We start from the raw sequence: 25,866 nt of genomic DNA, 5'->3' as shown, positions 1-25,866 counted from the left end.
CTGACTGCCAACCTCCCTGTCTCCCCCATCCTACCACTCCAACAGCAAGTGTAGCTTGTCTGTGTGCCACCAAACTCTGCCCCATTTTCTCTGTCACTCAGGCCCCAGGGACGTGCTGGAAGCCTGTCTGAGGCTTTCAGTTCCAAGGAAAGTGTTTCTAGTTTCCCTCAGGGTCTGCTACTTCATTTTGGAAGTCTCTGCCTATCGTCAGTGATCCACAGAAACATACGTTCGCTCTCAGATTGCTTTCACAATAGGGTCCACATTTTACTTTATTTAGCAGTAATTATTCATGGGATGTGGTTTTCTGACTGTACTCTGTCTCCCAAGTACACTGAATAAGGAATTTTTATCTCTGTTTCAGACCCCCACAGTTAGCAGGTCACCTTGGGATCCTAACCTGGTTTCTCTGCCTTCTGTCCTTCATATCTCCAGATGTCGCTACCACGGTTGTCCTCCTAAAATCCTCTTACACCATGTCACTTTCCTCCTCCAACAACTTGGTGGTGCTTTGTGATCCTCAGCCTTTGATGACATGACCTATGTCTACTTTCCCAGCCTCATTGTCACTGCATCCTTCATTAACCTGACCCTAAATGACAGGAATGTTCCCACCACCAGGACCCACTTAATGCTTTCCTCCCAGTCTCCCTGCCCAATGAGGTTAAGCACCCCTGCTTCTATGTCTCCAAGCTTGTGTTGTAGTTAATTATCTATATACTTATCTCTTATGATAGACTTCTCTCACTTCAAAGCAGCATCTATAAGACTTCATTCTATAGCATGTGTCACAGCAACTAGCACACTGGTGTTCAATACACGGACAGTAACAGAAAGGAGCAATGCCACATTTACTGCTGGAAATAGTAATCTGGGGATCTGTTTCCTGGGAATCTGAGCAATATAATGCACTTTTCCTAGGGTCTAACCCACTCCCTCAACCCTATGTCTATCCCACCCTGCCCAGTTAAGTTGGACGGTAAGATCCCTGCCTTGCATAATTGGCAAAGCAAACCTTAAGGTTCACACACAACAGGGCCTGAGAGCACACCCTCCCAAAGAATCTCATATCTGTAATGTGTCCTCTCTTTTTACAACTGCTGTAACCTAAATCAGCATAGTATTGATCTCAAACTTGTGTTTTTCTTATTTAAAAAACAGAAACAGACTCACTGACATAGAAAACAAACTTATGGTTACCAAAGGGGAAACTGGGGGGGAGGGATAAGTTGGGAGTTTGGGATTAACAGATACACACTACACATACACACTGTATATAAAATAGATAAACAACAAGGAACTACTGTATAGCACAGGGAACTATGTTCAATACCTTACAATAAACTATAATGGAAAAGAGTCTGAAAAAGAATATATATATGTATATCTCACATGGATAACTGAATCACTTTGCTGTACACCTGAAACTACCACAACATTGTAAGCCAACTATACTTCAACAAAAAAACCCACAAAACGCAAACCAAACCTCATGATAACATATTCTTGTATGTATAAAGAAAAAACGCTAGCTATTGACAGTAGATATCTCCGGATTTTTGTATTACATTTTATTATTTTATACACTTATCCATTTCCTGTAATAAACATGTACTTTACAATTTTTTAAAGTATTAATAAATATTTTTAAAGATACTTCTGAGAATAAATGTACAGTTCTCCCGCAGTATTGCAAAAATAAATACTTCCAGCAGATGGCGCAAAACCTTAATCTAGAATTAAAATAGATTTAAAAAATAATAACCCTTACTACTGCAAGAATGCCATGTAGAGGGGATGTTTCTTAGTGACCAAGGATCAGTCAAAATGCACACTAGCTCTAGAATTTTTGTGTTCATCGAATGTAATTTGTTTTACTTCGTCAAAGGTGAGTCATTTCAGAGGTAAATAAGGGGACTCTGAAGAGGGGACGTGTGGAGGCTGCAGCCCAGGATGATTTATGTAGTGTCAACGTGATGTCGCACCTGCAAAGGGCTTTGCAGATCATACAGTCGATCAGTTTTCACACACTGCTTTTTAGATTTTTCTCTAAATAAACTCTAATATATGAAGCCAACAAAACTGGAGCTATCCTAATTGAAGTGGGGACTGGGGACAAGAGCCATCCCAAGCATTCTCTTTGTCCAAGCTTCTCCAACCCTCACCCACCCCCTCACCCGTGGCTGACATAATCAAGAATTGGCTATACTTAATCAACAGCTATGCAATCCATAATATACTTCTAAGAAGCCCTAGAGAAAACCACTAATGCAGTGCAATACTTTCACTTTGCTGCTGAGAAAAGGGATGCTCGGAGGAGAGTTTCCAATATGAAATGAGAACATATATAAAACCAACTAAAAAAAGTCATTAATTGCTTTTAAAAGAAAAACATCAATAAGGACATTCAAAATGCATCAATAAATTCAACACTAATAGATTCCACACATTTGACATCTGCAATTAGAATTTATGTTGAATTAAATTTCTGATATATTTAACTTAGGATTCACTTAAATCCTTTTTATGATTTAAAAATCCTTTTCAATCCTTTTTATGGTTTATGCAAACTATGGGAACTCAGCATTTCAGCTAAAGCTAGCTTTCATGAGTAATACAGCATATTCTTGGGTAATATAAGCATATTCATTTGTATCAATAAAGTTTACTTATGTCAATAAAATATCCTTAAGCTGTACTTCCTGTACAGTCTATATTTCAAAATGCAATTATAAACCATAACAAATAGTGATTTGACTGCATGAAGCCAGTTTTTTTAGAACATTTGCAATTCCATAAAAATCTGTCTAAATAATGTTTGCAAAGTAGAAGCAACAACTTATTTAAATGCATTCACCTAAAGTTTCTTTTCAGTACAAGACCAAATTTAACTTTCTTTAAAAAGTCATTTTCAGAGTTATCCTTTGTGTTGAACAACCATATCCACGTGAAGCACTGCCTGTTATTTCTAAGAGCTGCCTGCTGTCTGGTTTACCGTAGGTGTGTGTGGAGTAAAAATGTTCACCTGTGCCTTCTCAGCATATTAACCATGTCCGAAGCTGACAGTTAGAAAAACCCAAAGTAAATGGGGTTTGGCAGTAAACGAGTTGATCTTAAATTCTGACTTCTGCCTCTCCCAGCACTGTGGCCTTAAGCCTCTGTTTCCCCATGTGTTAAAATCAGAATAATTATACTGACCTGAGTAGGTTATTAAGCCATTATCTGTCAGTTCCAAATCCACCTTTTTATTCTCAGCCTTGTAATGTTAGGGACCCTGCAAACCACACTTTGATTTTGCAAGCTCTGCCAACGGGGGGCGCTGAGGGACAAGAGAAGGCTGGAGGAGCAAAAGGGCTTGCTCCCTCCTGCTTGCTTCTTGCTTCTGCCAGCAACACCTCAGCAACGATTCTTGCTCCTGACAGTGGCTGCTGGATTCCAGTTCTCAGGATCCCACCCCCATCCCTTAGACTCAGCCTAACGTGTCCCCTCAGAGATATCAGCACCAGCTGCCCAGAGTCCCCACCCCCATAGGTGACCCACAAACCGGAGGATAATCACAACTGCAGAGGTTCTCCCCAAGGAGTGAGGAGTCCAAGCGTCACAATGGACTTCCTGGCCCAGGGGTTCTGCACTGGGAAGATGAGCCCCCAGGACATCTGGCTTTGAAGGCCAGTGGGGCTTCCTTTCGGAAGAGCCAGAAGGCTGTGGGAAAGAGACTCCACACTTAAAGGGCGTGCACAAAATCTCACACTTTCCGGGACCCAGGGCAGAAGCAGTAATTTGAAAGGAGGCTGGATTAGACCCACTTGCTTATCCCGGAGAAGCAGGAGGCAGTTAGGACTCACCCTGGGGACACAGACGCTGGCAGCAGCCATTTGTGGGAGCTCATCCAGCCACGAGGACACTGGTGGTGGTAAACGCCATTTCAGAATCCTCCTTTTAGCTTATTAGTGCCGGGACCAGGCCCCACCCACCAGCCAGTCTGCACTAGACTTGGATTGCTCCGGGCCAAGCAGCTAGCTGGGAAGGGACACAGCACCACCGATTAGCAGGCAGGCTGCTGAAGGACCCCCTGAACTCCAGCCAGGTCAGGACACAGCCCCACCCACCAGAGGGCTGGCACTAACACCTGGGACTCCTGGGTGCCCACAGCCAGAGACCCCAGGACCCAAATGCACCCATCAGTGGGCTGGCACTAGCTCTAGCTTATCCCACCTGTGTGCCAACACTAACTTTGGGGCCACTGGGGCCCCACAGCTAGAGACCCCAGGACCTGGATCTGCCAGTAGGCCGGCATTAGCCCTGGGACTTGACCTCAACCACCAGTGGGTGGAAACCAGCCCAGGGAGCTTCTGGGCCCACGACCCCACACACAAGCAGGCATACACAAGCCCTGGGACAACTGAGGCCCCAAAGCAGGCTGTGTCAAGACCTGGTCCACTCACTAGCAGGCTGGTAGCATCCCATGATGTCTTGGGCCCCAGCCCTGCCCAATAGCAGAAGGACCCCAGGTCTGGAACACCCCAGACTCTGCAACCACAGCCCTACCCACCAGCAGGCTGAACTGCCTCCAGGAACCCTGGCCCAGCAGCCAGCCACCCTGGGACCTGGATCCACCCACCAGTGGGCCAGCACTAGCCCTGGGATCCCCTGGGCTTTGTAGCCAGCAGCCTCATGACCCAACCTTGCCCACCACTGAGCTGGCACCAGCACTGGGACTCCCCTGGCCATGTAGCCAGCCATGTCAGGATCCAGCCCTACCCACCAGTGCCTGGCAGCCTCCACACCAGGCAGGGCCTGGCAACCAACCAGACTAGGGTCCAGCCACGCCGACTGCACCCACAGTAGTCAGCCCACCATAACAGAAGGATCCATGCAGCCCACATAAGAGGGCACATCTAGAGCATACAGCACCAGTGAGCAGAGGTGAGTGAGCTGCTGGGCCCCATGGGATGTTTCTTATATAAGGGCACTTCTCCAAGATCAGCATACATAATCAACCTTCCAAATATATAAAAATGAAAACAGTGAATTAGGCAAAATGAGGCAACAGTAGAATGTGTTCCAGCAATGCTAGCATTCAGATTTGAAGGAGAGCTCCAAAGTTTACCAGACAAGCAAAAGCTAAGAGACAGCACCATGGAACCAGCTTTACAAGAAATGTTAAAGGGACTTCTCTAAGCAGAAAAGGCCACAACTAGAAATATGAAAATTACAAAAGGAAAAATCTCATTGGTAAAGGCAAATATATAGTAAACATAGGAGATCAACCACTTAAGAAGCTAGTAGGAAGGTTAAGACAAAGTAGTAAAATCATCTATATCCACAGTAAGTAGTTAAGGGATACACAAAACAAAAAAATATAAAATATGATGTCAAAAACAGTAAATGTGAGAGGGAGGGGGAGTGCAAGGTTGTTAAAATGGGTTCCAATTTAAGAGATCAGCAACTTAAAATAATCACATATTTATATGAATTGCTATATGCAAACTTCATGGTAATCACAAACCCAAAACCTATAATAGATAAACACACACAAAAGAGAAAGGAATTTAAGCATAACACTAAAGATAGTCATCAAATCACAAGGGAATAGAGCAAAAGAAGAAAAAAGGAACAAAAAAGAACCACAAAACAACCCTTAAACAATGAAAAAAATGGCAATAAGTATGTACCTATCAATAATTACTTTAAATGTAAATGGACTAAATGCTCCAATCAAAAAGCACAAAGTCACTGAATGGATACAAAGCCAAGACCTATCTATATGCTGTATACAAGAGATTCACTTTAGATCTAAAGACACACAGAGACTGAAAGGGAGGGCATGCAAAAAGGTACTCAATGCAAATGGAAATAACAAGAAAGGCAGGGTGGTAATACTTATATTAGATAAAATTGACTTTAAAGCAAAGACTGTAACAAAAGACAAAGAAGGACATTATATAATAAATGATCAATCCAAGAAGAAGATTTAGCAATTATAAATATATATGCACCCAACATAGAAGAACCTAAATACATAAAGCAAATATTAATAGACATAAAAGGAGAAGTTGACAGTAACAGAACAATAGTAAGACACTGTAACAGACCATTTACATCATTGGACAGATCATCCAGACAGAAAATCAATAAGGAAACACTGGCCTTAAATGACACATTAGACCAGAGAGACTTAATATATGGATATAGAACATTTCTCCAAAAGGAGCAGAATACATATTCTTTTCAAGTGTACATGGAACATCCTCTAGGATAGCTCACATGCTAGGCCACAAAACAAGTCTGAGTAAATTTTAAAAAACTGAAATAGTAGCAAGCATCTTTTCTATGCTTTCTACAAAGCTGTGAGACTAGAAATCAACTACAAGAAAAAAACTGCAAAGACACAAACACATGGAGGCTAAACTATATGCTACTAAACAACCAATGGGTCATTGAAGAAATCAAAGAGAAAATAAAAAATACTTGGAGACAAATGAAGACAAAGCATAATGATTCAAAATCTATGGGATGCAGCAAAGGCAGTTCTAAGAGGAAAGTTTATAGCGATACAAGCTTACCTCAGAAAACAAAAAAAGACTCAGATATACAACTTAACCTTACAACTAAAGGAAATAGAAAAAGAACAAACAAACCCAAAGTTAGAGAAGGAAAGAAGTAATAAAGATCAGAGCAGAAATACATTAAATAGAGACTAAAAAAAAATAGAAAAGATCAATGAAACTAAAGCTGGTTCATTGAAAAGATAAACATAATTGATAAACATTTAGCCAGACTCGTCAAGAAAAAAAGAGAGAGAACCTAAATTGATAAAATCAAATAAAAAAGGAGACGTTACAACCAATACCACAGAAATACAAAGGGTCATAAGAGATTTCTACAAACAATTATACTCCAATAAGATGGACAACCTAGAAGAAACGGACAAATTCTTAGAAATGTACAATCTTCCAAGACTGAATCAGGAAGAAATACCAAATATGAATAGACCAATTACCAGTAGGGAAATTGAATCAGTAATTCAAAAACTCCCAACAAACAAAAGCCAGATGGCTTCACAGGTGAATTCTATGCAACATTTAAAGAAAAGTTAACACCTAACCTTTCCAAATTCTTCCAAAAAATTGCAGAGGTAACAATGCTCCCAAACTCATTCTACAAGGGCAGCATCACCCTGATAGCAAAATCAGTCAAAGATATCACAAAAAAAGAAAATTACAGGCAAATATCACTGATGAACACAGAAGCAAAAACCCTCAACAAAATATTAGCAAACCAAATCCAGTAATACATTAAAAGTATTATACATCATGATCAGGTAGGATTTATCCCAGTGATGGAAGAAAGTTTCAGTATCTGCAAATCAATAAATGTAATACACCACATTGATAAATTGAAGAATAAAAATCCTACAATTATCTCAATAAATGTAGAACACTTTTGACAAAATTCAACATCCATTTATGATAAAAACAGTTAACAAAGTGGGTATACAGGAAACAGCCCTCAACATAATAAAGGCCATATATGACAAGCCCACAGATAACATCCCATTCAATGGTGAAAAGCTGAACACATTTCCTCTAAGATCAGGAACAAGACTCTTGCCATGTGTATTTAACATAGTATTGGAAGTCCTGACCACTGCAATTAGGAAGAAGTAAAACTGGCACTGTTTGCAGATGACATGATGCTACATATAGAAAATGCTACAAGACACCACCAAAAGACTACTAGAACTCATATAAGAATTCAGTAAAGTTGCAGGACACAAAATTAATATACAGAAATCTGTTGTGTTTCTATACACTAACAGTGAACTACCAGAAAGAGAAATTTTAAAAAAGAATCCCATTTATAATTGTATCAATGATAATAAAATACCTGGAAAGAAATCTAACTAAGGAGGTTAAAGACCTATATTCGGAAAACTGTAAGACATTGATTAAAGAAATTGAAGATGACACAAACAAATGGAAAGATATACTGTGTTCTTGGATTGGAAAATTAATATTGTTAAAATGACCATACTGGGGCTTCCCTGGTGGCGCAGTGGTTGAGAATCTGCCTGCTAATGCAGGGGACACGGGTTTGAGCCCTGGTCTGGGAAGATCCCACATGCCGCGGAGCAACTAGGCCCGTGAGCCACAACTACTGAGCCTGCGCGTCTGGAGCCTGTGCTCCGCAACAAGAGAGGCCGCGATAGTGGGAGGCCCATGCATCGCGATGAAGAGTGGCCCCCGCTTGCCGCAACTAGAGAAAGCCCTTGCACAGAAACGAAGACACAACACAGCCCAAAATAAATAAATAAATATTAAAAATATATACAGTGAAAAAAAAAATGACCATACTACCCAAGGAAATCTACAAATTCAATGCAATTCCTATCAAAATACCAAGGACATTTTTCACAGAACTATAACAGATAATTCTAAAATTTGTATGGAAACACAAAAGACTCTGAAGAGCCAAAACAATCTTGAGAAATAAGAACAATCCTGGAGGTATCACACTCTCTGACTTCAGACTATACTACAAACCTACAGTAATTGAAACAGTAGGGTATTGGCACAAAAACAGACACATAGATTGATGGAACAGAATAGAGAGCCCAGAAATGAACCCACACTTATTCAGGCAATTATTCTATGACAAAGGAGGCAAAACTATACAATGGGGGAACAACAGCTTCTTAAATAAATTGTGTTGGTAAAACTGGACAGCTACATGTAAAAGAATCAAACTGGACTACTTTCTCATACCATATACAAAAATAAACTCAAAATAGATTAAAAAATTAAACTAAGACCTGAAACCATAAAACTCCTAGAAGAAAAGTTGGCAGTACACTCTTGACATCAGTCTTAGCAATCTTTTTTTGGATCTCTCTCCTCAGGTAAGGGAAACAAGATAAAAAATAAACAAATGGGACTGCATCAAACTAAAAAGCTTTTGCACAGTGAAGGAAACTATCAACAAAAGGAAAAGGCCTCCTACTGAATGGGAGAAGATATTTGCAAATGATAGATCTGATAAGGGGATAATGTATAAAATATATAAAGAATTCATAAAACTCAACATCAAAAAAACCCATTTAAAAAGCGGGCAGAGGACCTGAATAGACATTTTTTCCAAAGAAGACATACAGATGACCAACAGGCACATGAAAATATTCAACATCACCAATCATCAGGAAAATGCAAATCAAAAGCACAACGAGATACCACCTCACACCTGTCAGAATGGCTATTATCAAAAAGACAACAAATAACAATGGCTGGTAAGGATCTGGAGAAAAGGAAACAAGGGAACTCTTGTGCACCATATGACTGAGGAATTCCACTTTCAGGTATATATCCAAAGAAAATGAAAACACTAATTAGAAAAGATATATGCACCCCTATGTTTATTACAGCATTATTTACAATAGCTAAGATATGGAAGCAACCTAAGTGCCCATTATTGGATGAATGGATAAAGAATATTATATGGATAAATACAATGGAATATTACTCAGCCACAAAAAAATTAAATCTTGCATTTTGCAACAACATGGATGGACCTAGAGAGTATTATGCTAAGTGAAATAATTCAGACAGAGGAAGACAAATACGATATGATTTCACTTATATGGGGAATCTAAAAAACAAGACAAATGAACAAACATCAGAAACAGAGTCATAGATACAGAGAACAAAATAGGTGGTTGCCAGAGGTGAGGGAATTCTGGAGAGGAGAATAATAGGTAAGGGAGATTAAGAGGTACAAACTACCAGCTACAAAATAAATGTCACAGGTATGAAATGTACAGCATGGGGAATATAGTCAGTAATTTTGTAATATCTTCGTATGGTGACGGATGGTAACTAGACTTATTGTAGTGACCATTTTGTAATGCATAGAAATACTGAATCACTGTGTTCTGCACCAGCAACTCTCATAGCGTTGTAAGTCAATTATACTTCAAAAACAAACAAACAAACAAACCCATATAAAGAGATCAGCTTTGTAATTACCAAAGGTGTGGGGTGGGGGGATGGGATGGGGGGTTACATGAAGGTAATCAGAAGATATCAACTTCCGGAGACAAGCTAATAAATACTAGGGATGTAATGTACAACATGATAAATATAATTAACACTGCTGCATATTATATATGAAAATTGTTAAGAGAGTAAATCCTTAGAATTCTCATCACAAGAAAAAAATTTTTTTTCTATTTCTTTAATTTTGTATCTATGGGAGACCATGGATGTTCACTAATCTTATTGTGGTAATCATTTCTGAAAGAAATAATACTTACTCTCTATTATGGAGCATTTTTAGGACAGTCTCCTAAAATGAGACCTAAGACCCCTGGCCTCAATAAGGACTGTTCTGGCTTATAGAAACTGATGGGACTAATAGACTGTGTTGAGCCCAGGTAAGATATGCTAAGATTGAGGGGCCATTGTAAATGATAGGGTGATCACTGCATGAGGATAAATAAAAAGAAACTTTTGCAAACTCCATGCTTAGTACTCATTTACTCCTCTGATATGTATCTGTCAACACCCAGGGTCCAAGACTCTTCAAGTCATCAAACTAGCCCACTTTCAGCAGAAGCCTGAAAGCAGAGAAGGTGATATTTTCATTTTATTCTTCTTGGCATTATTTGTGAGGGGAAGTAAAGCGAGAGGAAGCCTTTGACCTGTCTTACTTAGTATCCTGCTACTTTTGTGGTTGGCTTTTGTACCCTTTGATATGTACCCATCATTATTTGAGTACTTTCTTATCTTTTAGTACAAAGAGATGTTCTATCTCAAGCTGTCCCTTTCCTGCCCCATCCCTGAAATCAGCCATTTCCCCAAGAAGCCCTGGTTCTTTTAGCAGAGCATGGCATTTAGAAGCCAAGATCTGGGTACTGGATGTGCTCATTGTCATTGAGGTGTTGTTGCTCCCAGGCCTTCTCAGTTAGAAAGTTAAAGTCTATATCTATATCTGTATCTACATCTATTTCTATATCTATATTTGTATTTCCATCTATGTCTATATATATCTAGAGAGAAAGTGTAAGATACGTTTACAAACACACATTTACATCTATATGTATAAATCTATCCATGTATTGAGAACAGTGAGAACTGCTAACATCAATACCTCTAATTCCAATCCAACAAAAAAGGGTTCATTCTAGTTTTTCCTTTTGAATATCTGCAACTCCCTTCTCCAGCAGTGAGAAACCTGAATCTTATTATCATTTGTAAATTTTCTTATTTGAACCATACCCCCTGTGGTAACCAAGTTCCCATATCTGCCTCTCCCCCACCCCATGTGGATGGCGTCCTCTCCTGCCTCAGGCTCTGATACCTTATGTTGAACCCTCATCCAGTCTGAGCCTCCTCTCCGCCCCACTATGGGACTCCCCATTCTCACCCTGTTTGGGCTCTGACTGTCCATGTCGTAAGCTCCCTCCTTGCACTGTAGGGCCACTCTACTCACCCTTCATGGGCTCTGACATCCTGTGCCAAGCTGCTCCCTGGTGTGTGGACTCCCTCTTCACCCACTCAAGCTCTTACACCTCGTTCCAGGTCCTGGGCCTCCTCAGCTGCCCCTCAGCTCCCACTGGTGTAGACGCTTACCTTGCTCTGCCTCACCTTTAGGACTGACCTGTTTATAAAAGGAAGGGAAGAGGAAGAGTCCAAATAACTCTTAAATAAGAGTTGTGCTGTGAAGAACATATTTGCTGAATGTTGTTGAATTGGTGAGAAGATTGAGCTGGAGGCAATATACGTGTAGTTTCAAATGCTTCTGACTATGCTACGTAATTCTTTGTATCCGGGGAAGCAGTTACATTCACTTGTAAACCTCCCTTAAGGCTTGGGATTGGACATATTAATCCTGCTAGAGTATGGATGGAAAAAAAGCATTCACTGGAGTAAACAGGAAAAGTAATCAAGTAGAAATCCTTTTTAAAGCTCATTTTGCTTCTTCATTCATTCTTCAGAATAAACTGCTGTACAGATTGGTCCCAGAGCTCTGAATTACAAAGCATCTAGAGTGTTCAAGACTAAGGCATTTGTTCTCTCACTTAAGGTCAACAATGAAAAGTCACTGAATAGGTCTGAGGAGGAAAAAAGCATAAGATTATAAGGAAAACTTTAATTTCTGATGCTCAAATTAAAAAAATCATGAATACATTGTATATCTTGTTAACCTGCTTTAGGATGAACAGTATAAACTAGATGGGTCGAAAATATTGTGTTACAGTTGGCGTGCTAATAAATAAGCTGGTTTATTGGTTAATAAAGTATTTATACCATTTAGACAAATCTGACTCAGTATCACTCCCTGACTTATTGCTATCACAGTAATCAATCAATAATTACTTCTTTTTATACTAAGTATAAGGTACAATATAATAAAATAGAATGCTTATCTGGAGTAATTGGCTTCATCCAAGTAAGAAAATTTGTACATTATTCAAAATTCTTGTTCGTATTTAGAGGAAGGACTATTAACCAAATATTTGGGCATTTGATTTTGGATAAACATTTTTGGTGCTGTTTAATTACTACAGAAGCTAAGATATAATGGAATTTTAATTGTCAACAAATGGTCTGAAGAGCCCAATGTGCTCCTTTGGTAGGATCAGGGCTTGGCATCACCAATAACAGGCATCAGAGCCCGCTCAGCATCTCGAGCGCCAGCCTCCAAGCACACTTGGTCGAATGAGAGCACAGGAGGGGAGGAAGATCAAGGAGAGGGGACATGGACAACCAGGCAGAAGGAAGGCAGAGGTTACTGGAAAGGGAGAAGGAAGACAGGGGAACACAAGGGAGGGGGAGGGAGTGGAAGTGGAGGAGAGAAAGAAAGGAGGAGAAAGCAGTTGAGAGGACACGTGACATGGTTATCAAAAGATGAGATGGATGATTGGAGGAGATACGGGAAACAGAGAACGCACGTTTAAGAAAACACAGGAAGATACTGCACACGTAACAATTTGAAGACGTGGAGACGTTTTATTGCTTATATTTTAAATTGCTAAATTTAAAGAAAAATCTCTCTGACCTATGACCCATGGTCAAGTCTGTGCAGGCTGTGCTTTGGTCTGTTCTCATGGCCAAGTCCCATAACCTCCCATTCCCTCTCAGGGAGTATATTCTTGTGAAATGACTATGAAAGTGAACTTTTGTCTTGCATATTAATTTGTGGGTACATTAACTTACAGAAGAAATAGGAAAAAACCCTTAGATCACATTGCCTTGAGTTTATATGACATATTTAAAGGCTTTTCATTGACATAATCCTTAATCGTTACAGTATCACTTTGAGGTAGATAGAAGATCTGTAGTTTTGCCCCCATTCTGTAAAAACAAAATTAAAGTGAAAACAAGAATTAAATGGTATACACACAAAATCTAGAGTAGGATGATTTGCCTTAGCTGTCCTGATTAAATCAGGGGTAACAAAACTAAGCTAATTCCATACTTTGTGATTGATGAAAATGTTTAAAGTTGTCCAAACTACAAGCAGGTTCAATTTGGCCAAATGAAACCACATTTCAAACTTAATCTGCTGAGTGCAAAGCTATAAAAATTATGCTCTGGTTAATCTTTTAGTTCTATTACTCTTTATCTGACCATTGTCCTTTGCGATGGAGATTAGCCCATAATTGCTATTGTCTGTTGACATCATCATTTTTGCTGCTAAATTTTGGCTGAAAGAGTGTCTGTCCCACAGGTGAATTACAGTCAAGAGCTTCAGGGCAGAGCCTTGCTTTCCATTTGCTCTCCACAACAGCAATCCTAAGGGTACTTCATAGATCCTACGATTCCAGGTCTCTTTGTGACACCATAAAGTTAGTAGCCAGTAAAGTGTGGCGTGATGCAGCAGGCACTGGGGAGAGAGAAATGGGCAGGAGGAGACACATTTCTTGCCTTTGGGGCACTTAATGTGGCTCACAAAATTGTCTGTTTCTTCTTTTTAAAACTTGCATTTCTTTGGCTTGTCTGTCTTCTAGTGAATATTATTTTTCTGGTTTCTATTTCTTTACACTGTTGTGTCATTTGCTCATTACTCTTTTAAGTATTGAACTAAATAAACCCTAGAGTATTGCAAATCTGTATTTCCCTCAGAAAAGAATGTGCTCATTACCCAATGATGTAATATTCCACTGGCCTTCACAACTGAACAAGCAAAACTTTCTACGGTAAATTTGTTTTTCCAAGGCATTTAAAGTAAATCATGTGGTTTATAGCCCAACATGAAGCAAAATCTTCCCCAGAAATACAGCATCATTGGCAAAATCCTCAACAATCACTGAGCCTCAGGGCCAAACGTGACAATAGGGGAAGAACAGGACTCTGAGTAGTAAATGTGACTGAAATACGAATAACAAAACGTGTGGTTTTCCAGACTCACAGAATATTGGAAGACAAAACCGTGAGCACATTATAATATGCAAGAGAAGGGCCGAAAGTTGCCACTAAATTATGTGTTTTTCTGTAGCCACGCAGCTATCCTGGCACTTCGCTCCTTGTTTTTCAGATTTTCATTCTTTATTGTCTGTAATTTGGCCTGAACTGTGAGTCTCTGGTGCTCCTCCAACATGTTACTGCAAAACTGCTGCAGCTGAAAGGACAAAGAGACGGTTGGTCCATCAGTGCAACTGAACTTCTCACGTAGGCACAGTAAGACAAAGTTCATGTTAAGTAGCGACATGATCTTGTGAATGGATGATGACAGTTGGAATGAGTAGAAATGTCTGTCCCTATATGGTGTGTCCCTGAGGAGACTGTGACTGAGAAAATGTGATGAAGACCACACCAGTCCTGAAGAATCCGATGCAGACTGGAAGCTCCAGGAAGTAGGAACTTTGTCTATTCTACTCACTGCTCTATTCCCCAAGCACATAGTAGGTGCTCAATCAAGATTTCCAGAATGCATATTGGATATTATACAAGATTTGTAGACAGAGACACAATGAGACCTTTCCTTATTTCAAAAGAAACTTTGCAACTTCCAAAATTCAAAACTGGTACACAACATCCATGTCTTTACAAATGTTACCCTTTATTTAAGAATATTTATAGTGGATTCATCCACTGGTTAAATTCCTTCATTGAGTCAGGTCAAGCATTCAGTTATGGGAATGTTTGTTGCAATATTACATTCAAGCCAGACAGATCCCGATTGAATAATTGGGATAATAATAATTGAACTGAATAAATCATATTCCAAAAGTCTATTTCTGTGTCATTGGATTATAACTCAGAACACACATTACCATAAAATGACAGTGTACCCTACCAGCTCACAAAAGGTCACATAAACCCTAATGTACTTGAAATTAGGTAGTAATAGGGTTGTCAAGCCTAACTACAATGCAAAAGACAAATAAGGTTCTAGGAAAAAGTAGATTAAGGGGCCAGGAGAAAACCTCCCATTCTCTCCCACACCTGGGCATTCCTGCCAGGCAGTGGGAGCCACACACCAGCAGCACCACCCACGATTGAGCACCTACAGTGGGTGGGAGGGGAATGTGTGTCTGTGGGACTGTGTGTGTGGGGCTTCACGGGTGCTTGAGAGCATGAGTGAGGACAGGCTCCAGCAGGGTGGAGTAGAAAGACCAGAGCAAGAGATAAGGAGAGTGTATAAAAACTGTGCTGGTGTGGAGGGAAAAGGAATTCATATGACTTTCTTTTCATTTACCATTTTTAGTAATTGTTTTCAATATTATCACGTGAACCAATACATTGCAGTAGGACTGTTGGTCATTAACAGCTTTTTGACAAAGATATTCACGGTAGCTAACTCACTTGTTTTCAAAATTACAATAATTTAACTACTGCTAAATCCATTTTTGCATTTTTTTAATGAACTATCAGTGATTATAGAATTTTGGAACTTTGGGGATTGCTAAAGTTATGCAAACTTCATTCATTCGTTCAACAACAACAAAACTACTGGGTTTTGTAGAGATAAAGATGAACAGAGGCACTTTTGAAGATATCAACACAAACTCAGTTGATTCTAGGAGCTTTTGTTCCAGGATTTTTGGGTGTGCCCCTCACTCTCTTGTCTGGGGAATCCTTGATAAATCAGGTCCTGACAGCTCAGCCTCAGGCGGGCCAAAACCCAAACAAAGATCGTTCCTTCAGGAATTACCAGTTCTTCCTCTCTCTCTCATAGTAACAACTATATAGGATGATTTGGGAGCACAGAGGAGGAGAGGGTGTAAATTAGTTAGTTAAAAATTTCCTAGAGGGCTTCCCTGGTGGCGCAGTGGTTAAGCATCCGCCTGCCAATGCAGGGGACCACGGGTTCAATCCCTGGTCCAGGAAGATCCCACATGCAGCGGAGCAACTGGGCCCCTGCATCACAGCTACTGAGCCTGCACTCTAGAGCCCGTGAGCCACAACTGCTGAAGCCAGCGAGGCACAACTACTGAAGCCCGCGTGCCTAGAGCCCATGCTCTGCAACAAGAGAAGCCACTGCAATGAGAAGCCCGCATGCAGCAACGAAGACCCAATGCAGCCAAAAATAAATAAATTTATTAAAAAAAAATTTCCTAGAATATGTGGTTGAAGCAGGGTCTTAAAGGAGGATTAGGAATTACCCAGCCAAGGACAGGCATGAGGAGGGCACCCCAGACGGAAGGTAGAGTGTTTCTGAAATCTGGGAAATGTGCAACAACATGATAATTTAAGAAATTCTGTTAAGTGGTACAGTGTAACTAGAGGAAAAGTGTTCGGGGGTACCTATGCCTCTTATTCTCTGACACTGGTTGGTGAAGTGGGCAAAAGTGAAGCTAGGGAGTAACGCAGGGGCCAGATTATGAAGGGCTTCATGTGCTAATGACAAGATTTTAAAATTTCTTCTAAAAACTATGATGAGATACTGAAACTTTGGGAGCAGGGCAATGACCGGCAGTGATGTGATGGATGGGATGGAGGGAAGAACAGCCTATGCCAGGGAGCCCGGGCCATAGTCTACTGCAATAATTCAGGTGAAGTACAACCCTCCATGAACAAGAATGGTCTCTATTTCAAGAGCAAGACAGAATTAAAAGACATTTCCTGGGCTTCCCTGGTGGCACAGTGGTTGGGAGTCCGCCTGCCGATGCAGGGGACACGGGTTCGAGCCCTGGTCTGGGAGGATCCCACATGCCGCGGAGCGGCTGGGCCCATGTGCCACAACTGCCGAGGCCCGCGTGCCTGGAGCCCGTGCTCTGCAACAGGAGAGGCCACGGCAGTGAGAAGCCCGTGCACCACAATGAAAACCCAATGCAGCCAAAAATAAATAAATAAATAATAATTAATAAAAGACATTTCCTGCACAGTGATAATACCGTGAATGGAGCATAGAATGTAACAATTCAGAAAAGCATATTTTTAATTTTAGCAACTCCAAACTACACAAAAAATGGCTTCTAAATTGTCTTTATAATGTACAATATCTATAGTACTTACCTCTAAGATCTGTAAATCCGTACTTATGGTTCTCCCTATTACGTATAACAGAGTAACCAATGATTGTGTTCCATACCTACAAAGCAACGAGATGCTAATCATGAGTGGAAAATGTTTGGCAAGACAAAGCTACAGAGCAGATAAATGCTAAGTATACAGCCCTTATTAATTCCTAACTCCCAAATCTAAGCAAAACCATATATGAACTTGTTTAGCTTCATCTTTTCCTAGAAAATTCATGCTATAGGAAAGTCTATTAGCACAAAGAATTATAGTTTAATATTGATTTGTGTAACAGATAGTTTTAAAAGTTTCATTTAAATATAAAAAGCTGTTCTTAAAAACAGTAACAACAACTGTTTTTATCTTTCAAAATGAAGTGGTTAGAACAGATGTCACATACCCAAATTAAGAAATTTTAAAAGAGAATAGGTAGGGCTTCCCTGGTGGCGCAGTGGTTGAGAGTCCGCCTGCCATGCAGGGGACACGGGTTCGTATCCCGGTCCGGGAAGATCCCACATGCCGCGGAGCGGCTGCGCCCGTGAGCCACAGCCGCTGAGCCTGCGCGTCCGGAGCCTGTGCTCCGCAACGGGAGAGGCCACAACAGTGAGAGGCCCGCGTACCGCAAAAAAACAAAAAAAGAGAGAGAATAGGTAAATACTCAAAGTATACCCCTTAAAAAGTGTAGTTAATATAGAATCAGTTTCAGAAACGCTGACTAAAATACCCTGAAAGCTTATTGAAACTTCTGCATTTGTATATGCTTTTTGGAAAGAGATTCTCAAAATGTTGGTGATCCCTGAGGGCTAAGTACTCTGGCTTTCCTTAAGCTCCCTCAAACAGGTATGGTAACTGAAACTTCCCCTTTAGTTTAGTGACCTTGAATAACTGACAAGAATTGTCTGAAAAACAGCCATGAAATGTTGCTATGGAAAAACAGCAGATACATACCTGCTCAAAGTGTTGCTGTAGTTAAAAAAGTAAAGAAAGACTTTTGGATGCATTAAAAAGGAAAGAAAATTTAAAAGGTTAATATAATGGCCTGGACAAGAAAGGGTTGAATCAGGATTCTGTCTTGATAGTTGATAGTTAACACATACAATTGGTTTACTTCAAAAATGTATACTTGAAATTAAAAATTGTAAGAGTTAACATCGGCATGATATGCAGACAAAGGTGAGAGAAACACAGTGCTTTTGTCCTTTTTAAGTTCCCAGCTATAACTTAAGCTGAGTCTACTTCAGCAAAGTGGAGGATAAGAGACTGTCTACATATAATTCAGGCAACCAAATCTGTTTCTATGGGGAAAGAAGAAATATTTCTTAGTTCTTCATTTTGGTTGGCCAGGTTTAAAAAGCCTGTGAAATGACTCAAGAAATTTGACAAAATTTGCAAAGAAACTGAGTTCCAGACTTAAAAAAAAGTAGCAAACAAAAGAAAACTACCTACGTTGCTAAACGTGTGATTTTTCTACCAAATACAGGAGAAAGGTTACCCCAGAGGCAGGGCTGGGTTTGAAGTTACCTTGTGGCAACTTATAAATTGTAAAAATGGGGAATAACATATAGTTAGAAGCATTGGGATGGAGATTAAATGAGATAATGTACACTGAAGCACCTATCAGGGCGCCTGGCACACTTCATTCCTTCCTGTTCTTGAAAGTTTCAAGAGGAGATATTTTTGAGACAGATGATTTATCCTTCTGGTTGAGAGAGCAATCTCTTTGAAACAGTACTCAACAAACATATATACATTACAGATAGCTTAGCCCACCAGTAGTCAAAGGTATTAACATGAAGACAGGAGGCAACGTTTGTCAGGATAGTTGCCCTTTCAAGAAATTGATAACATTCAGTGCTAGTCAGCATGATTTGGGACTCTAGTCCATCTCACCTTCCGCTTCTCTCCTTTCTCACATTTGCCCTCCCCTCCCATCCCTTCCCCTGCCATGTCTGATTTCCTGCAGCAAGCTTGGCCACTTAGGTAAGCATGGAGGCAGCCAGGTTATCTCGCCTGACCCAGTGATAGGCAGTGAAAATGGGCCCTCCAGTGCTTGGACACAGCACTCCGATAACATCTTAATTCTCTCAGTTTGTTCCAATTTAACCCTTTCAACTCTATGTTCCCCATCATGAAATACAAGAGTAGAAGTAAAAATGAGTGTAAGTTTCTGCTATATTTAAAAAGGATAACCAACAAGGACCTACTGTATAGCACAGGGAACTCTGCCCAATGTTATGTGGCAGCCTGGATGGGAGGGGAACCTGGAGGAGAATGGATACATGTATATGTATGGCTGAGTTGCTTTGCTGTGCACCTGAAACTATCAGAGCATTGCTAATTGGCGAGACTCCAATTTAAAATAAAAAGTTAAAGAAAAAAGAGTGTAAGTTTTTCAAGCATAGGACTTTAGCCAGTATCACATATTTGGAGAAGAAATAAGGGGTTTGGTGAGGAAGAGGGTAAGATTCGTTTTGGATCAGTTGAGTCTGAAAGTGATGATACCTTCTATTCTATATTCAAATAAAGCTAGGGTATTGCTGTAGGCGGTGAAGCCTGAATCGTTTTATGAAAGCCAAAAGCAACATAACAAGCATGAAGCAAACATCATTTCTACCACATCCAATAAGAAGTCACAAAAATCCTATTGTTTCGTGTCTATTCACACATTTCTTCATAGGAGCTATGCACAAGTGCAGGTTCATACTGATTTCTCTGTAACCTGAAAGATGTCTTTATGGTTAGTGGAAGCTCCCTCACTGGGATCAGTATCCAAAAGATCACCTCTCATCTAACAATTAACTAAATACCCCACAGCCACCAGTGCAGTGCCCTGCACGTGGGACTGAGAAGCAGTAACAAACCAAAGTTGTTTTACTCAAGCAAGTGTTCCAAAATATATATTCAGATTAGGCTCCCTGGGAAGAATTTGGGGCCTGGCTAAGGGGAGCAGATGTTCCTGGACTGCTATTGGCAGTGTCTCAACTCTAACGCTTGACCAGCCCTATTGCCTCCTTTCCAGGGCCCTAAGCTCCAGCCAGTTATGCCAATCAGTCCCAAGTCGGACTCTCAGCCTTGCCCCCAGGCAATTACTGGTGTCCTCCCTTCCATGTAGAAGGTGAGTTTTTCCACCTGCTTGTTCAAATCCCCCTTCTTCTCTTTGAATCCCTAGAGCACTCTCCATCTGTCCTCTGTAACATTTATCGGAGACCGTGTCTTAATCACTTTATAACCCCCAACAACAGCTTGAACTAACTGTGCCTTGGCATAGAAAAACCAGAACTTCTTATTACCAGAAAGAACTTTACAGCTGATCACATACGACATCTTTCATTTTATGCAAGAGGAAACCAAGGCCTAAATGTTAACTAATAGGCCATCAATAAATAAATGTTGTTCTAGTTACAGTTCCAGATGAGAGGGTTAGAGAATTTAGTTTCTCATCTGTCTTTCGCTTGGAACAACTGATCTACTGGCAGAGTGACACTTTGTTTACATTAGCATAGACGGTGCATAGCAGGATTACAGTGACAAGACGCTGGGCTAGATGCTAGATTTCCTTCTGACGGGCTTCTTGGAGCTTTATGATGCTAACATATACTGTGAATTTGTGGAGGTTAAAATAGACAGTTTCCAAACCGATAGGCTACTGTCTCCTTTGTTCACAGAAGGCTTGTCAGTGTCTCCATGAATAACGCTCAGTGAAACGCACTGGAGAAATACCAGTTTCAAAGCTAATTTGCGAGTGATCGGTCACATTATAGCAAATTTAAAATAAATCCTTTTCACTTAAATAACATAAAATTTAATTTGTCATCGCATTTGTTTACTTACACTTTTATACTACCTTTATCATTTTATGAAGCCTGGTGACATACAAATATTCATGTCAAATATAATTGTTTAATAAGTGCTAAGTAAATATTCTGATGTACAAAGAATAAGGTAAGCATTCCTGTGCCATTTTAATGTATATTACATTTTAATTATTAATTTGAACTTTCATTTCCTCTTAACAATCCATATATAATATTACTGTCTATTCAAAATCATTTGCAAAATTCAGCAAGACTGGTGACTATAAATCGAATCCTAAAAATAAATGTTTTAGATGTAGAAGGCAAATTTATTTGAGTCTCAAAGACTTTTTGTAGCAGAATGTGTAAGAGGAGTAACTGAGCTTAATGTATCATAAACAGAAAAGGAAAGGCATCTATTTTATGAGCATGGCATTTTGTTGATAAAAGATAAAAACATTTAAGCCATGGTTAAAAGTGAATGCATTTAGAATTCTAAGACCTTCGTAGGGATAATGAAATACCTGTTTAGAGTTTTTTTTTTTTTAAAGGAAGTCCTTCTATACTAGTATTTAATACAGTTAAATCATTTAAATTGCCAGACAATGGACTTTTTAGAGAGCGCTGCAAACATGTTTCTGTTCTCCAAATGCAGAAAAAAGTTCTTCTGAGGAATAAAAATTAGCACATACTTAAATTAAGAGCAATCTTTCCCATGGGTTGCTCAAAGCCATTTGGGGGGCTTAACTAGTTACATGTGCTGTGTATGGTATAGAAAGAGAGGAGAAATAAATTGAGAGGTTGTTTTACCCCTTAGAGCAGTGTTGTCCAGTTGAATTCTCTCTATCTGAGCTGTCCAGTATGGTAGCTACTGGCCACACTGAGCACTTAAAACAAGGCTAGTACAACTGAGGAACTGAATTTTTGTTTGTTTGTTTTGGCTGTGCCACAAGGCTTATGGGATCTTAGTTCCCCAACCAGGGGTCGAGGATTGAACCTGTGCCCCCTGCAGTGGAAGCGTGGAGTCCTAACCATTGGACCACCAGGGAATTCCCTGAGGAGCTGAAGTTTAAATTTTATTTAATTGTACTTAATTTATATTTAAATAGCCATATGTTGGCTAGTAGCTATCATATTGAGCAATGCAGGCTTAGATATTTTTTTAATCCAGTGTCAATTGGTTCCATGTTAAACTACACCGGGGTCACCTGGGGTGCTAGAGAAAGGTATAGATTTTGCACCCTATTCTGGCAGATTCTGATTTTCAAGGGGTAGAGTGGGCTTGGGAGTCTTTAGGTGTATGAACCACCTAAAGCTGCATCTTTCTCAGGGCCCGGCAGGGCATCTGAAGGCAGGGAGACTGTTATAGGCTGCAGTGATTACAAGCTGGGTCCTCAGGAAAATCATCACTTATTTTTTAAAGGAGCTGTTCTCTCAGCAGTTTAATTCCAAAATTGCTGCTAGATTGTTCGGCAGGATGCTCTGGAAGAAAACAGTCAGGGACTGTAGCTGAAGTGAATGATCTTGAGCAAAATGATCACGGCAGCAAGAGGGCAGATGGCTTCCAGTCCAGGCAAAGCTAGGCATGTCAGCCCAAGAGGGGGCATGATGGGGGTCAGAGCCTTCGATACAAGCTCCAGGGAGAGGGAACAGAACGTAACAGACAGCCCTACGAGGCTGGAACCTCTGAAACCTCATGGAACAAGGCTACCTGAGTAAATACTTCTGATTTATAACCAACTCCCAAATTCCCACTGGGAAGTAGGACCTGGGAAGGAGGGCATTACCTTTAATGACTTAAACAAAAATGGAAGACATAATTTACCCCCAAGGTCATAAGGCTCTCTGAACAATGAACCTAGAATGATAATTTAAAACAAGAGATAAGGCCAATTTTCTCAATATTGTGAGTATGCTATGCATGTCCCCCTGATGAGCCAGAAAAACGGTACTGTACAAAAGAGCTTTTATCTACATGTTTAAAATTTCTGATTTAAAAATACATTTTTGGTGTATTGTAAAGGTGTTCAATACATGTCCATAAAAGAAAAACATTCCATTATTTTGCTGTATAAGAGAACCATATTCAGATTCTTAAACATTTATATTCTAAATATATCTTCTGTTCCAAAGACCTAAATTTATTTGCAAAAATTATCTTCCAACTTTATAGCTGTGTATGTACCTGAACTGTTGTCTACTCTGATCTGCTAACTCTTCAGTATGTGAATAGTTGTAGGACATATTATTCGAGGCTTTTAAGAATGCATGGTTCAGGCTTTCAGAGACTGTGAAGCTGGGGAGATCCTGGCCTGGAGAAGGATGCTGTCAGATCTCCTTGTCTTCCCAGCCCTTCGACCCTCCCCTGAAGCCCCTCAATAAAATGGCTTGATCCACCCTCCCACCCCTCGCAAAACGAACGTATGGTTAAGTCATGTTCTAGAAAGAGCAGCTATCGAGGGTATGCTGCCTGACTTGTGCATTTCAACGTCTATTTTACCTGGCAGGCTAAGTAGCAAGCAGATTTAATCTTAAAAGGTGAGAAACACAAAAAGTTCAAGAACATGGAAGCCAGATACATAAAGGGAATCTGACAAAAGGCACAAGCAATATCCAAGCTTATGTAGTAATGAACATTGCTGTTTCTTAAAGATATGGTGATGTACTTCACAAAAGAAATGAATGGATGATGTACACTCATACCAAAACACATGACTTGCTCTAATCTGTGTCTCTGAAGACAAGATTCTTAGTGGGCACAGTGGGAAATTGAGGTAGATAAGTACCCCATGCAAATCTACATTCACAAAAAAAGCCAAAACTGAGGATAAGTGACCTTATCTTTCACACAGCTAGTTTGTGGTGAGACTAAACGCAGGAAAATGTATCAGTTTTCTAGTCAATGCAAAGGACTTTAGTGACCTGGCCAGACTAAAGTTGAGCCACTAGCACCAAACCAATGAACTAAATGAAAGAGAGGTCTCCCATTTCCTCCTTACCTTTCATTCACAGCTTGCCAATTGTTGATTAAAAAGTCCTTTGCAACGTATCGGCCAACTTCAGAGGCTGCCACAGCTTCGATTATATTTGTTTCATTAAAAGTGGATGGAGATGTAGTGATGGCATACTCCATATATCTGTAAAAGCACATGTGGCAGAAAATAAATACGTAAACATTATCCAATGGAAAGAGTAAATTTAAATAAATGGAGCTAAAATCCCATATGGTTCTAAGTTACTGAATTATAAGTATGCTTCATATTAATTCTTATATTAGCTCATTTCTATTTTTCTCCCTTTGGTTTATTAATTGCATTCCTCCACCAAGAGCCCTTTCAAGGTAAGTTGTAATAATCACCTGTTAAGTATCCACGGATCTTTACTGCAGCTCATTGCATAAGCAAGTTGAATCCTTTCTTCTTCCTTTGTTTTATTATTGTAGATATTTAACAAAAAATCCCATTCTTTATCATTTCCCAAGGCAATGCCATAACATAAAATCACATTTTTAATCGGATAAGGTATTCTGTAAGGTATAACATGCAATGATATTTTTCATAGCAGTTAAGTTATATTTTAATCTAGGTTGTCATATAGTTAGAAGTATAAATCTAGAAAAAATGTCTGTGATCTCAGATATAAATATCAAAAGTAGGAATCTAGAGAAGCAATTGTGAAAACTGTCATTCATATTAACATCTTGAGATCGTCAAATTAGTTTAGAAACTAAGGAGTTTTGAGGGAGAAGTAAATTAGAACAGTACAAACAGTGTGTGTTGATAACTCAGTTTGGTTTCATATCTTATTATCACACTCTCTAAGAGTCCATATGAGGTCATATTTTAAAGGTAATATAATAACACCAGAATGACAGAGTGTTGGTCTCAGGTGTCAGTGAGACTGCAAACTTACACAGAAAGAGATGCACTGATGCACTTTTATATATGTGAATAAATAACTATAATGAACAACCTAAATAAGACTCGAGATAACCACAGGTGCGTATTAGGGAATGCACCGGCAATGAGAGGTCCCGGATGAGAATTCCGTGTATAAATTCTAATCTATTGCTATGCACAGACCTCCATGAGACAATTGTGTGTGTGTGTGTGTTTTAAAGGACATTTGAAAAAAAAAGTAAGAGAGGGAGATTATCTAAGTGAAAACAAAATGTTCACTCCCAGAGTAAGAGCATCAAAAGGAAGAGAAATTGTTGGTGCTGAAACAGAACAAAAAGAAGGGCAATTACAATATTACACTTACTCATTCTCTGGATGGTTCATCCAGTTTCTGAAAAGGTCTCTTGACAGCTGAAGACAGTCCTCAAGACCCAACCAACACGCAGTTCCAAAAAGTTTTTCCAGTGATATTCTTGAAGGAAATATCAAAGAAAAACATGTATTTTTCATTACTGCATTGATTTTTTCTGCCGCCAAGAATATGTGTTTCATAAAAAGATGGGTATTTGAAAACATCCTTCCAATCACATCAGGTTTGTTAAAAAACAGCCTTTGTGGATGGCAACTGTATTTAAGGTTCAGGGAAATATTTGCTGAGAGGCTCTCAGGCACCAAATAAGCTCCAAGACTGGTACTTTCTGAAAGTAAGAG

The 25,866-nt window shown here is 39.8% G+C and overlaps 1 protein-coding gene across 1 annotated transcript in view; it reads right to left on the bottom strand.

Annotated features, from left to right (window-relative positions):
• Positions 1-14,478: 14,478 nt before the first annotated feature.
• LVRN (laeverin) overlaps positions 14,479-25,866 on the bottom strand; it is an 83,155-nt gene continuing 71,767 nt past the window's right edge. The window contains exons 16-20 of the mRNA XM_030869841.2: positions 25,520-25,627; positions 24,615-24,782; positions 24,256-24,393; positions 17,460-17,535; positions 14,479-14,619 (exon numbers count right to left, since the gene is read on the bottom strand). Coding sequence (XP_030725701.1) covers positions 14,479-14,619; positions 17,460-17,535; positions 24,256-24,393; positions 24,615-24,782; positions 25,520-25,627 — 631 coding nt within the window. The remainder of the gene's footprint in view (positions 14,620-17,459; positions 17,536-24,255; positions 24,394-24,614; positions 24,783-25,519; positions 25,628-25,866) is intronic.

This window comes from Globicephala melas, chromosome 3 (genome assembly GCF_963455315.2).
Source record: "Globicephala melas chromosome 3, mGloMel1.2, whole genome shotgun sequence".
Taxonomy (NCBI): domain Eukaryota; kingdom Metazoa; phylum Chordata; class Mammalia; order Artiodactyla; family Delphinidae; genus Globicephala; species Globicephala melas.
This window is presented reverse-complemented; position numbering and strand designations above follow the sequence as displayed.